Source organism: Chelonoidis abingdonii, chromosome 3, assembly GCF_003597395.2.
Source record: "Chelonoidis abingdonii isolate Lonesome George chromosome 3, CheloAbing_2.0, whole genome shotgun sequence".
Taxonomy (NCBI): Eukaryota; Metazoa; Chordata; order Testudines; family Testudinidae; genus Chelonoidis; species Chelonoidis abingdonii.
In genome coordinates this window covers 64,668,888-64,683,668 of record NC_133771.1, presented here as the reverse complement: position 1 = coordinate 64,683,668, position 14,781 = coordinate 64,668,888, and the positions used below count along the sequence as shown (strand labels likewise).

Genomic DNA, 14,781 nt, shown 5'->3' with positions numbered 1-14,781 from the left:
CTAGAATATTTTTTAAAACTTTTATTTTAGTCTGGACAAGGCCTTACGGTTTCCTATAATGCCCACAAGCACTGATACAGGACTGTGTGGTGCAACCATTGAAAGGAATATTTACATTCCAAATAAAGATTTTTTACTGGATATTTTTAAATTCATGAAGCATTTGCATCTACAGGTTTTATAATAAAATAAAGCCATCAGAGCTATTACAGTTCATCAACCATACGCAGGGCTAGAAACAGTGACGTGCTCGAGAAGTCTTTGGATTCTCTGCTGCTTCTGGTGCTCAACTTCTCGCTGGATACCATTTTATCATCCCTACCCAACTCCTACATATATTTATAGGCAGACCATCTCTCTTTTCTTTGGCATAGGTCAGACTGCATTAAATGTCAGGGATTTAAAAACGAGAAAAAAAAACAAAACAAAACAGTGAGGATACACCTAAACAAAAGGAACACTGTGCTAGCAATGGTTAGTATATTTTTCAGGGCCATTTCCAGCTCATTGCACTTTATACCCAGGTTGAATTATTCTGGAGATTTCAAAGGAATTATACCAGAGTAAACTTGGACCATTATATTTGCCAAGCAATGTCACCACTCATGGTTAGCGTACAGGGGGTTCGTTTAAATGAAAAAAAATTGATTGATTCCCCTGTCCTTCACCCTGCCTTCCATGCAAGCACATTCACACAAGACTTATCACATGCTAAAGAGGAAGAAGCTTTGTTATATCTCCTTTTTAGAGTATTGGCAACACATTGCTGGGTAGATAAAAAACCAAGCCCAGTATTGGAGGGTCACTGAAATCTTTTTTTTTTTAAACAAACTAGTAATTTAACCAAAATACCAGTAGTGAGGTTAAGAAATAAAAAACAAAAACAGTCATACCGCACACCTTGTTACAGAACATTGACCTAAATGTTATAAATATAGCTACAATGGGCCAGATTCTGATAGCCTGTAAATCTATTTGACATCAGTGGAGTTATTCCCAATTTACAGAGCTCAGAATTTTGCCTCTGGTACGAAGCAGTGCACTGTTAAGGAACAGGTAGTAAAGGTATACATTTCTTAAACAAATCACACACATTTAAAAATGATAGTATATCAGAATTCAGACACTTAGCCCTTGGATTTTGCATAACTGTGAAAAAACTATTTTATTTGTATATCTGCAAATACCAGCTAGTCATAATGTTTTGCATTTTTAAAAACTGCCCATCCCCTAGTCAGTACTACAGGCATGGAGACATCCACATTACATTTTATTTGTATGTAGCATCTTTGCTCCAAATTCAGTGCCAGTCAAGAAAGAGAGAGTACATTCTCAGAAGTACCTTAGAATGAAAATCAGTCACTAATTTAAGTCTTAATGTCTAACAATATTTCTTTGTAACTTCTTATGCTTGCATATTTCCTTTTGTTGACACTCCTGTTTCAGATATGCATTATGAAAATTTCAGATATAACAAAACTAATCTTAATTTGCTCACATTGTAAATAGAACTCAATCAATGATTGCAGAGCCATTGGCCATTATCTTTGAAAACTCATGGTGATCGGGGGAGGTCCCGGATGACTGGAAAAAGGCTAATGTAATGCCCATCTTTAAAAAAGGGGGAGGATTCGAGGGAACTACAGGTCAGTTCGCCTCACCCTCAGTCCCCGTGAAAAATCATGAAGCAGGTACTCAAGGAATCATTCTGACACTTAGAGAGAAGGAAGTGATCAGGAACAGTCAGAATGGCTTCACCAAGAGCAAAGTCATGCAACCTGAACTAACTAATTGCCTTCTATGAGGAATAACTGGGTCTGTGGATGAGGGGGAGCAGTGGATTGTGTTATTCTACTTTAGCAAAGCTTTTGATACAGTCTCCCACAGTATTCTTGCCAGCAAGTTAAAGAAGTATGGGCTGGATGATTGGACTATAAAGGTGGATAGAAAGGGGCTAGAATCATCAGGCTCAACAGGTGGTGATCAATGCTCCATGTCCAGCTGGCAGCCTTTTTCAAGTGGAGTGCCCCAAGGTAGGTCCTGGGGGCCAGTTTGTTCAATATCTTCTTAATTGACACTGAGGATGGCATGGATTGCACTATCAGCAAGTTTGCAGATGACACTAAACTGGGGGGAGTGGTAGATACGCTGAGGGTAGGGTTAGGATACAGAGGGACCTAGACAAATTAGAGGATTGGGCCAAAAGAACCTGATGAGTTCAACAAGGACAAGTGCAGAGTCCTGCACTAGGACGGAAGAACCCATCACTGTTAAAGGACTAGTGACCCGAATGGCTCGGAGCGTTTTGCAGAAAAGGACCTAGGTTTACAGTGGACAAGAAGCTGGATATGAGTCAACAATTGTGCCCTTGTTGCAAGAAGGCTAACGGCATTTTGGCTGTATAAAGATGGGCACGCCAGCAGATCGAGAGACGTGATCATTCCTCTATTCGACATGGTGAGCCTCTCTGGGTACTACACAAAGATGTGGAAAAATTGGAAAGAGTTCCAGCGGAGGGCAGCAAAATGATTAGGGCTAGAGCACATGACCTATGGGAGAGGCTGAGGGAACTGGGTTGTTGTTTTGCAAGAGAGACGAGAATTGAGGGGGATTTGATAGCTGCTTTCAACTACTGAAAGGGGGTTCCAAAGAGGATGGATCTAGACCAGAGGTAGGCAACTATTTGCATGTGTGCCTAAGCGGCACCCGAGCTGATTTTCAGTGGCACTCACACTGCCTGAGTCCTGGCCACCACTCCGGGGGGAGGGCTCTGCATTTTTAATTTAATTGTAAATGAAGCTTTTATTATATTTTTTAAACCTTATTTTATTACATCAACAATAGTTTTAGTTATATATTGTAGATTATAGAAACAGACTCTTAAATATTAAATGCATTATGCATGTGAAACTATAATAGAGTGAATAAATGAAATCGCCACCACTTCTGAAAGGATGCGACCCCTGATCTGCACTGTTCTCAGTGGTACCTGATGTCAGAACAAGGGAGTACGTCTCAAGTTGTAATGGGGAGATTTAGGTTGATATTAGGAAAACTTTTCACTAGGAGGGTGGTGAAGCCTGGAAGGGTTACCTAGGGAGGTGTGTTGAATCCGGCCTTTTAGAGGTTTTTAAGGTCAGGCTTGACAAAGCCCTGGCTGGGATGATTTAGTTGGGAATTGGTCCTGCTTTAAGCAGGGGGTTGGACTGGATGACCTCCTGAGGTTCCTTCCAACCCTGATATTCTATGATTCTATGAATGGAACCATAGCTCTTTACAGAGCATAGTGTATGTGCCAATGAGTTCTTTGATGGCTGCTGAGTCCACTGCATGAGTGACAGTCCCATCCACAGATAGGGCACACATACACACTAACAATGCTCTCAATCCGAGCAGCAGATTCTTTCCTCCTCTGATGCCGCTCATCACAAATCCCAATCCAGTCTGCTTCACAATGCCTTGCTCCATCTATTTACATACAAGCTGACGCTGCTCGCCAGAGTGACATTCTTCACTACTTTCCCAATCATCCAAAGGATTCCAAAGGATACTAAATCATCTTTGCAAACATCCTGAAATCTGCACAGTGGTCTGCATCTATTTTAAATACTTCTAGAGCTTCAGAGTATAGCACACGTTTTGGGATGCTGTAATCCAGCATTCACTTGATTAGCAAGAAAAGACTCAGATGGCTTGGACATATCAACTTTCCAATGAATGACACACTAGCGTGATTTAATACTAAATAGAAATAGTTAATCTATAAACAATGGAACAGAAAGAGAAGGTAGTACATCCACAGCAGAACAGAAGGGCAGTAATAATTTCCTAGGGAAAATGGTGGAAGAAGCATTGCCTAAGACATTTAAAACTTGATTGAACAAAGCACTAGCAAATGCGCTTGAGAGAACAGTCCTACACGTATGGATGTCCCACAACTTCACCCAAGCTGTCATAACGAGTGGAAACCAAACTGTCAGTTCCTTCCAGACCTGTTGGTATGCGGTTCTGGAGATGTGCTGTTTCATTATTTTCTAATGCCCCTGGCAAACAGGGAGATAATGCCGTATCCTGAATTGCACGGGAGAAGATGCAGGCTCGGCCTTCCATGCACTTGGAAGATGATGGACATGACCTATCTGGTCTTTCCCTTCTCTGATACTTGATTCTACAATGGTCTTCTCAAACATCAAGAAATAGGTTTTAAAACTTCACTGTTTTAAAGCATTACTTAATGCAGGGAATTGGTAATAGGTTGCACTGCCTTTCCCCTCTAGGTCACCTGTTCTATTCTGGCCAAGGATAGTAACAAATGAAAGTCTTTCATATCAGATGGCTGTACAGTAGCCTATATAAAGTGAATTGGCAGTCTCAGTCCAGTACTAATGGTCCATGTCATCTACATCACAATCACAATTGGCCCTACTGATGGCAGCCAAAGCAGAAAAGCCAGTGGATGAATTGACATGAAAATTAAACTACATTTCAACCCCAGAACTGGGATGGCAGGGAATATCTAATTGGTGCTGATCTTGGTGTAAAAGTTAACTTGTTTGTCAGTCAGGTAGCTGGGAATAGGTGACAGAGGATGGATCACTTGATGATTACCTGTTCTGTTCATTGCCTCTGAAGCACCTAACAGTGGCCAATGCCAGAAGACAGGATACTGGACTAGATGGACCTTTAGCCATTCTTATTCTTAACTATTCTTGCTGGTGATTACTGGATCAAGCTTCTCCTCCTCTAGCCCCCCTCCAAAAAACTCAAATAGGTCATTATTGTTTGAAATAAATGAGACAAACTACAATATGAACTGACTGCCAGTTAATGGGAGGGAGTGTTTCTATTATGAATGCTAAGTGAACATGTACTGTTAATGTTCTCAAGAGATTCTGTATTTGATAAATACGCTACTGAAATGAATAATTAGTTTTTATTAGCCGTAAGTATGCAACTACTAAAGCATTCCAAGCACTTCATGCCAAACTGTATCAGACGACAAACCTGTCACCATGCCACTGACCTGAACACAAACAGTGCACAATAAAAGACCAAAGGAAGAGAATACACAAACCTTCAGTCGGGAACCAAAGTCCACTGTCTCTCTACAAACAAAAAAATAAGAATGCCAGTAATAGCACTGTTCAAGCATAAAGTATACCAATTATATCTGAAGCCCTCTGATGTTTCTCATTAAAGAACACATTCAGACGAGCATTTACATTCAGATTGTCTTCATGGAAATATAAGCTGTCACTTTAAATAGGAATATGGATATTTATAGGTCACATCCATAATTAATTAACCAAGAGAAAACTAAGGACTTCAGCTACTATCAAAGGACATAATGACTGATGCCCTTCAAAATTTAATTCAAGGAAAGAGTTGTGCCCACTTCAAAATACTTGTTACCTTGCAGATATGCCTTTGTCCTGAGGTTGGTCTGTGGGTTTTTTTTAAAAGCCTCCAGTAATTTGTAATGATCAATAGAATTTATTTTGTTTGTTACAGTGCCCTGAGGAAAAATACATATTTCAGACTAAAGCAATGCTGTTGCAAGACTCCCCTTTTCTATCCATGGGACATGACTAACAGTGGTAAAACTAGGCACTTTACTCAAGAAATCTCATCAGTAACTTAAGGAAGAGTTAAGTTCTTGTGTTTTTTTTAAGTGTCAGCTCGCCAATTTTGTTATACTTTCTTTAGTCATTTTAATTTTTTCCAAGCACACACACAGGGCCCCAGACCCCCATGGACATTTTAAATACCTTTTATTTTAAAGCAGGCAGGCTGATTTTAAAAAACAAAACAAAAAACAAGTGGGACAGCATAAATAAATTTTCTCTCACAGTAAAGTTTTTGTATGCCAGTGCTAGATGAAGACTGACTACAATCAAGTATAATAATGTTGGAAGCAATGCTACAGTTAATGCTAAAGCATTCTAGTCTAAATCAAGTTTAGCATGGAAATGGTGGAACAACAACAGGCAGGGCTCTATCATGATAAGAACTTGTGCTAGGAAAGAGGAAACAATCACAGCAATACTCTAATAATAAAACTAGGAAATACACTTTATTAAAAAAAAAAACACCAAGCAGATATCCTGCTCTGCTTGCTTTTAAACTAAATTACGGGAATCATAGAATGGTAGGACTGGAAGGGACCTCGAGAGGTCTTCTACTCCAATTTATTTCACTGCTTAAACACCCTGACAGGAAGTTTTTCCCTAATGACCAATCTAAACCATCCTTTGCTGCAATTTAAGCTCATTGCTTCTTGTCCTATCCTCAGAGGCTAAAAAGAACAATAATTCTTGTATGAAGCAGTTCCTCAAATACTGTAGTTTTGCAAATAAACACGGAATTTATAATTCAAATTTGAGATTTCTTTTCTTACTCCACCCCACCAAATCTCATCAACAAAGGCACTCTGTTCACCACGAACTACTATCTGAAATGTAGGTACCCTAACCCTAAGCAATCAGCAGCACCCAAATCCAAGTGATTCCTTGGAATTTCCAAACATTTGATGAGCGGCAGAGTTGTGTGTTTCTCTCCTGCGCTGAATGTTTGCAGCGTGGAAAAGCCATCCCCGAGCCAGCTTTAGCGATAGCAGCGTGGGTGGCTGGGCACCCCAAGCAGCCAGCTCGCCTCAGCTACCGCCTGTCCCTCTCCATCCTCAGGTGCGCCTCCCACGCCCTCCATCACTCACCGCCACCGAGCCAGAGGACGATGCGATGAACACCCGGATAACCATCCTCACTTCATTCGCCGCTTCTCTCCAGCCAAGGGGAGGCGTGGAAGGGTTAAGGGCGCTTCCACTCCTGCGGCTGAAAGCCGCAGCTGGGGGGCTGCTTGCAGGACCGAGCCCGCCTTGCTCACCCCGCTGGAACCCAGACGCTCCAGCAGCTACAGCACTGCGTCCGCCTGGGGACTCCCGCTTCGCCAGGGCAGCGGCAGCGCAACTCAGACACCCAGAGCTCGGCGGGCAGCAGGGGATGAAAGCAGAAGGGGGGGAAAGGGAGAGTGCGCAATGATTGCTGGGAATTGTAGTGCTGCGGCTCTACCAGCTTATAGATGTGTTTCCACTTCCAGGGAGCAACTTGCACCTCTCAGTTGTGTGCGCAGGGCAGGACAGATCAAGTAGATTAATGGGGAACAACCTACTTACTAGTAGCGTCTAATTCTGGCTTTATTCAAATTCCGGTGGCCCCCAGAGCCTGATTCCCAGAGATTATGTAGCACACCCGCAGTTCCTGTTGACTTGGGTCTGAGTTGGGGGGCTCAGTACCACAGTGTGCCAGGCATGCTGGTCACCCCGGTTATTTATGGCCAAGGAGCTAGATACCCTAGCAAGTCAACAGTGGAACAGAGACAAGTAAGGACCATTTCTGAAAATACAGGCCACAGTGCCTAACCGCTTGTTTTAATCCACAGCATTATTAAAGTACATCCGTAATAAGGGCTTCTTTCGCACTGAGCTTTGCCTAAATGCCAACTGATGCTACTTAGAAGTGACGACCCCTATTTTTCAGCAGAGTATTGACTAGTCCCCTCACTCTCAGCTTTATTTTCTCCTGCCTGGCCCAGTGTGTACCCATCTGCACAAAGTGGATGCCAAAGGCCACCATTATGATCTGGTGGCATTTTTTGCACTTGCTTCACACCAGTGAAAATGACAACACAAGGTCTGAGGCAGAAGAAAATCAGACCCCCCAGCCCTTTCAGAAAGCCATCCTTACCCAATATATTTCAGTTGAGTTAAAGCGGGTCCCAGTCTTCACCCAGCTGTACATATTTATAGCTTTCAAATGTTGGCAGGTATGTGGCAGATTTTCTCTGTGAGCTGATTAGGGTAAACAGATGTCTCAGTTTACCAGTCAGTTTACTGAAGGTGGCTAATAGGGATTGATCCATCCTCAATAACGTTCTTTACATTTAAAAAAAATAACCCTTGAAACCTACAGATTGTGCCTCTAGCTAATCACATGTTATTGTCATTGTTACCCTCATCCTCTTAGGTCCCCAGACCCAGACAGGTGGCCAATCACGTTTCTAATTAACCTCTCCCTACCACATGTTCTATCCCGGCTGCTGAACTGGTTAGTGTTGTTCTCCATTATGCTCATGTAATGCTACTGATTTCAGTAACATAGCACTGGCATAGGAAAAGTAGAATGTGACCTTTGGACTTTCCTTTGCTGTCAGCCAAAGGACTTTGAACATCAAGCACATTTTAAAAGCTATTTTCATATTTTATTATTTATTATATACACTGAGATCCTGAGACATTGTTTGGCTGCAAGATTTAAAATAAAAATAACATAAAAAATCATGACCCATTCTCACTGACTTGAAAATAAGCTCTGGAACAGACCATCAATATCCTGCAGATTAAAGCACAATCTTATAAACTAATAATACACCCATCTTCTGCAAAGATTTAAGAATTATGCCTCACTTTATTGAAATCAGTGGGACTGCTCATGCGGATAAACTAAGGTATGACTTTAACACTTTGCAGGAGTGGGCCTAACGCTATTGCATTCATTCTAATACCATGTTAAAACAGGACAGGCCCAACAAAGAAAATAACAGAATGCCACTAGCCGACACCTTCAGCCCCCAACTAAAACCTCTCCAGCGCATCATCAAAGATATACAAGCTATCCTGAAAGATGATTCCTCACTCTCACAGATCTTGGAAGACAGGCCAGTCCTTGCTTACAGACAGCCCCGCAACCTGAAGCACATACTCACCAGCAACCACACACCACAGAACAAAAACACTAACCCAGAAACCTATCCTTGCAGCAAAGCCCGATGCCAACTCTGTCCAACTATCTATTCAAGTGACACTATCATAGGACCTAATCACATCAGCCATACTGTCACCTGCACATCTACCAATGTGATATATGCCATCATGTGTTAGCAATGCCCCTCTGCTATGTACATTGCAGCACCGGACAGATCTAACACAAAGAATAAATGGACACAAATGACATCAGGAATCATAACATTCAAAAACCAGTAGGAGAACACTTCAACCTTTCTGGTCACTCAGTAACAGACTTAAAGGTGGCAATTTTTGAAACAAAACACTTCAAAAACAGACTCCAACGAGAAACTGCTGAACTAGAATTAATTTGCAAACTCGATACCATTAATTTGGGCTTGAATAGAGACTGGGAGTGGGTGGGTCATTACACAAATTAAATCTATTTCCCCATGTTAAGTAACCTCACACCTTCTTGTCAACTGTCTGTAATGGGCTGTCTTGATTATCACTACAAAAGTTTTTTTTCCTCCTGCTGCTAATAGCGCATCTTAATTAATTAGTCTCTTAGAGTTGGTGTGGCAACTTCTACCTTTTCATGTTCTTTGTACGTATATATATCTTCTTACTATATGTTCCATTCTATGCATCTGATGAAGTGGGCTGTAGCCCATGAAAGCTTATGCTGAAATAAATTTGTTAGTCTCTAAGGCCACAAGTACTCCTATTCTTTTTGCGGATACAGACTAACATGGCTGCTACTCTGAAACCCATCACACAACAGTTACTGTTGAAGAGCCAGCAGAGGGCCCAAAGGAGCCAAAACTTTAATTATGGTTAGTTGTTGTATAACCAGGAATAATTTGTTAAAATTTCTTGATGACAGGGTGGTGGTCATAAGAATTTGATGGACATTCTCCTTTACATACCTTAGTCCACTCTCCTTTCAATGCAGGATTGTTTCCTACATTCTGTCTTCCAGTGGTGTTCCAGACTGGTTTTAACGGTGGAACTTCTATGACTTCTCACCTGATTCTACAGTCTAATAGATTTCACTTTGGGAAATTATTTAGCTGAATATCTCACCTAAATGTTCTCTAGTCAGTATTTTATCCTGATATTCCTAGTCTGGCCATACTAAATATTTATTGGTAAAGTACAACAGGCCAAATCAGGCCTACTGAGTACAGCATCTTCCATTTGAAGAACTCATAATGTTTTACAAATATTAGTGACTCTAGCCTTTCAACGCTGCTGTGAGGGAGAGAAGTATTATTAATCTCATTTTACAGATAGGGAAACTGAGATACAAAGAGATTAAGAGTCCAATTCTGTGGGGTGATGAGTGCTCTTAACTCTGATTTGAGTAAACTGAAGCTGAGGTCACTCAGCGCCTCTCACAAACAGTCCTAATATGTGCTCAGTCAGATTGTATAACAGAGCCAGGAACTGAATCCAATTAAATTATTGTATATTTGGAAAGAATGCAGTAATGAAATAGAAAATTTTAAAATGCTAACATGCTACTAAAGTCTGGCAGCACAAATACTTTAAGATTTTTCTTTTATACTAAGGTTTCTTCTATTATTTGCTAAGTTCCAAAGCCACATATCTCATATCCATTATTTTTAACTCCAGTTTCATGTCTGTCTTTTAAAGTATATCAAAGAGTTCATGTTGCTTCATTGCATTACGGAGATGCAATAAACTCACATGGGAAGAAAAGCCATGGGAAGAGAAAAGCTTGTTCTATTTGTTTAAATAGCCTCAGGCAACATTACTAAGAAATTAGAGGACTTTCCACATAAAATATTCTTGAGTACTTTAAGGCTCTTAAAATCTTTTAAATCCTGTATTCAAATATTCTGAAAGTGCATGGGTTATTGCTGGCATTATTTTAGTTTTTATAGTCAGCATTTTCTTTCTATTTTTGGGGATATTAATTATAAATCATGGTATAGTATTGTGAGCTGGTTTAAATTGCATAGATTTTTTTTTAACGTCTTACTGTAAATAGAGTTGGGCTCAAGTAAGTTTGGACAACGCCAAGATCTGAGCGGGAGATAGACATGGAGATTTTGTCTGGGCCCATCTTCTGATGTTAAACAAATGCTGCCTTTATCTTCCATTTAAAATGAATACTTTGATGTGTGCCTACAGCAATGAGAGAAAGCTAAAAAGAAATCTGTGTTTCATGTACAACTTCAGATAAAAATAACATTGTTCTTAGGACTTGGATGCAGCTATAGAAGAGAAGTGAGGGATGTGATCAGAATTGACTGCAGGCAGGCAGTGAACGGGAACAGTGATCGTATGTCCGCTCTGCCGCAAATACTTTTGACAAGAGATCAAACGATTCCTGCCAGTTCATCCCCCTTTATTCTCTCTCTTATTACCCATCTGCATCACTAGCCCTGGAAGTTTTCTAATATACACACTGGAATATCTTTCCCATGTTTTGCTCTCTTCTGATCAAGAGCATGCCTCATTTCAATGTGTTTCTATTGTCACATTCTCAATTTTTACAATCAGTTTCTATTAGCTTGGGTCCACTCACAGGGCTTGTGTCTGTAATTTCTCAGTATAAAATTTTACAAGCCATAGGTTGAAAACTATTGCAAATCCAGATTGCTTTTTATTTCTTGTTAAAGTCCATGCATGTGAAACATCCAATCCTGCAAGGGACCAAGAACATTCAACTTGCAATGGTTAAGTATAAGAAATTTTATACTGAGAAATTACAGACACATAATCTTGTAGATCTGCATTTTAGCCTGTGTGTACACTATACAGAGATACTATGAACTCTCTAGAGAGAAAAAGCTAGCAGATGTGAAATTTTATACCAAGAAACAGGGCCAGTGCAAGGATATTTTGCACCCTAGGTGAAACTTCCACCTTGCGTGCCCCCCTCTCCAGCATCACTTATTAAAAACGTTCAAAAATGAATACTACATGATGTGGCATTGTTCATTATAATTAATACATGTTCAGCTTGAAAATTTATTAATTTAATTATTTAGTCTATATATTTAATGAAAATAAATGAATAACCTGACAGTGCTGACATTGTTATTGTATTCACTTTGCACAACATAGCATGGATCTTAAAATAAATCACATACATTATACACAATACCCTGTCACAGAGCAACACATTATAATTTAGAATTTATTTTTCCATGGGGAAAGGAAGCAGACCGGGTTCAGCCAGTGAGGGTTGGGGTTTGGCTGGGGAGGGAAAGGGAAGCAGACCAGGTTTGGGTGTGGAGGGGAGCGGTGGGCGAGGTAGGATTCAAAGAGACTTAAGGTGAAATGGGCACTACCCTCTCCAGTCCCTGGCATGTAGCAGCAATGGGCCAAGTGCACTTGCAACAGGGCAATGGGAGCATGTCGCCTCCTTTGCTTTCACCAGGGACAGCTCTAGGCACCAGCTAAACAAGCAGTTGCCTAGGGCGGCAAAATACATGAGGAGGCATAGTGCTGGTGCCCCAGCTCAGAAGCAGCATTCTGGGCTGGATCCTGACCACCCCAGGGGGTGGTAACCAGCCCGTTGTTCTGCCACCCAGTGCAGCAGGGCAGGGAGCCGGCTAAGTGAGGAATGTGTCCCCGTCGCTCTCCCATGGGCAGTGGCCACCCCCACACCATCCTAGGCGGGAGCCAGTAGCACGGCCCTGCCCTGGCTGCAGAGGATGGGCCGCTCCTCCTCAGCTTGTCCCCGCCGCTGCAAGCCGAGGAGCGGCCCATCCTCTGCAGCTGGGGCAGGGCCGCACTACCTGCTCCTGCCGGGGCGGGGGGGGGCGCTGACCGTGGAAGAGTGGCAGGAGCCGGTAGCACGGCCCTTCCCCGGCTGCAGAGGATGGGCCGCTCCTCCTTGGCTTGTCCCTGCTGCTCTCCCGCAGCCAGCGGCCACCCCCACCCCCCAGGCGGGAGCCGGTAGCGCAGCCCTGCTCTGGTTGCAGAGGATGGGGGGGGAACATGGCGTCCGGGTGGGCCGCTCCTCCTCGGCTTGTCCCCGCCTCTACCTCCTCCTCCTCCTCCTCCTCTCCTCTGCGTCACCTCCTGCCAGAGGAAGGGAAAGGGGAGCAGAGCGGCAGCCCGGGCTGAGACCAGCTCATGCCAGGGCCAAGGAGAAGGATGAGCAGGGCTGGGATCCAATAGCAGCCCCAACCCCTAGCCCCGGAGTGGTGATGACAGGAAATGAATCCACCTCAGGCCAGATCCACAACAAGGTAAAATTTGGGCCAGGCAGGAGGGTTTTGTTAAAATTAAATGTTAAAATTACACTATTTGGAAATTGTTTTATTTCACTAACTACAAATGTTTTCATTTTTTTAAAATTTTAAACAGTCAAAACAAAACTGCAAAGTGCAAACATATGTAAAAGCCAAAAAAAAAAGCTAGGGGGGCGGAGGGCAGCCAAAAATTTTTTTGCTTGGGGCAGCAAAAAACCTAGAGCCGGCCCTGGCCTTCACAAGTCCGTCCTGCGCCCAGGCTGGGGAGTTGAATGCTGGGCTCTTGCTCCAGCAGGGGGGCGTGGGGCAGGCAGGACTGTGAAGACAGAGAGTGCACGGCCCTCATGCCAAAGCAGAGTCGGGAGGGTAGAAGGCTGGGGCGCAGGGAGGTGGGTTAAAGTGGCTTAGCCACCCCATCCATGCAACAGAGCCCGCAGAACCGCCAGCCTTGGCCTCTCTCTCTTCTCTCCCCAGGGAGCAGAGCCTCTGCCCTGGAAAACCTACAGCCAGCTCTCCAAGGAGCATGCCATGTGCAAGCCGGCCCTGCTTGCACCACACTGACAGCATACCTCAGCCCCAGCGGGGGTCTTACACTTCCTGCCGCAAGCTGCTCCACTGTCCTTCTGGCTGCTGCTGTGCAATCTACAAGACAGAGGAGCTAGTACTGTAATAATGTACCTATCAACACAGCAATCTGTACAATTATCGATTCACAATCAAAGGACTTCGCTGGCTTTCTAAATGGCAGGAGTCGGAAAGCAATTAATTGGAAGCGTGATTCTTATCACTTCCCTATAGTCTGCGATCTAATCAAAGGCCTTCCTAATCACTGGCTGTCTAAATGGCAGGAGAGCAATTCATTGGGAGCATGGTTCTTATCTACACCCTTCCTACAGTCTGCAGTCTGCAGCCTGAGTCTTGATTGCTGTCTGGTCCTATTTTTAGGCACCACTTTTTGTGCCCCCCAGATCTCAGCACCCTAGGCGGCTGCCTAGTTTGCGTAGTGCTTGCACTGGCCCTGCCAAGAAATCGTATAAATGCAGAACCTGTACAGAACTAGCCCTTAAAGTCAGGTTCTGCAGCCACTCCTGTCCATATCCTGTAGCCAGACTCTCATTCCATTTCCATTGTGCAGCTTTAGATACTTGGAAACCAAATGGCAGAAACATTTAGTTGAATGTAAGAAACTTGCCATAAAAGAAAATATTGTTCAAATGATTTATGAGCAGTTTTTCATGTTTACAGGGGAGGCTGAAACATTTGCATTCTGAGACAAGTTGAAAATGTAAACTATGATTTTTTTAAAAAAGGTTTCATGGTAAAAATAATTCATTGTTACATCAGTACTTTATGGAAGATTAGTCAAAACTATGCTACTACAAATGTAATAGAGGGCACAAAAATAAATAGCTGGGAAACAGGATGGTAGAAGTGTGTGTGTAGATGTGTAGCTGATGAGCCAATTCCAGTTGAAATGGAAGATTGTTTGTATAGGCCAATGCTGTAGAGAAGGGGAAATGAAGAAATCTCTCTCTCTTCATCCCAAAACATCTTTGCAGAAACCTGGAGCAGAATAACATCACCTTTCATTCCTGTCCATATCTTGTTCTTCCCTTAAACCCAGCCTGGTCATGTCCTTGCATATGGTGTCCTGCCATCTAATCAGTGGTAGGTGCTAGGTCTGATTGACCTTAGCTGTGTTTGCATTATTTTCTTTGGCATCCTATCATCCGTTTGTCTGCAGTATCTTCACCATCTTAATCTTTT

At 42.6% G+C, this 14,781-nt stretch overlaps 1 protein-coding gene across 1 annotated transcript in view; it reads right to left on the bottom strand.

Annotated features, from left to right (window-relative positions):
• The window catches only part of SH3BGRL2 (SH3 domain binding glutamate rich protein like 2), a 53,429-nt gene extending 46,453 nt beyond the window's left edge, over positions 1 to 6,976 (bottom strand). The window contains exon 1 of the mRNA XM_032774988.1: positions 6,713 to 6,976. Within this exon, the coding sequence (XP_032630879.1) occupies positions 6,713 to 6,757 (45 nt within the window). The 5' untranslated portion in view covers positions 6,758 to 6,976. The remainder of the gene's footprint in view (positions 1 to 6,712) is intronic.
• Between the last annotated feature and the right edge of the window lie 7,805 nt (positions 6,977 to 14,781).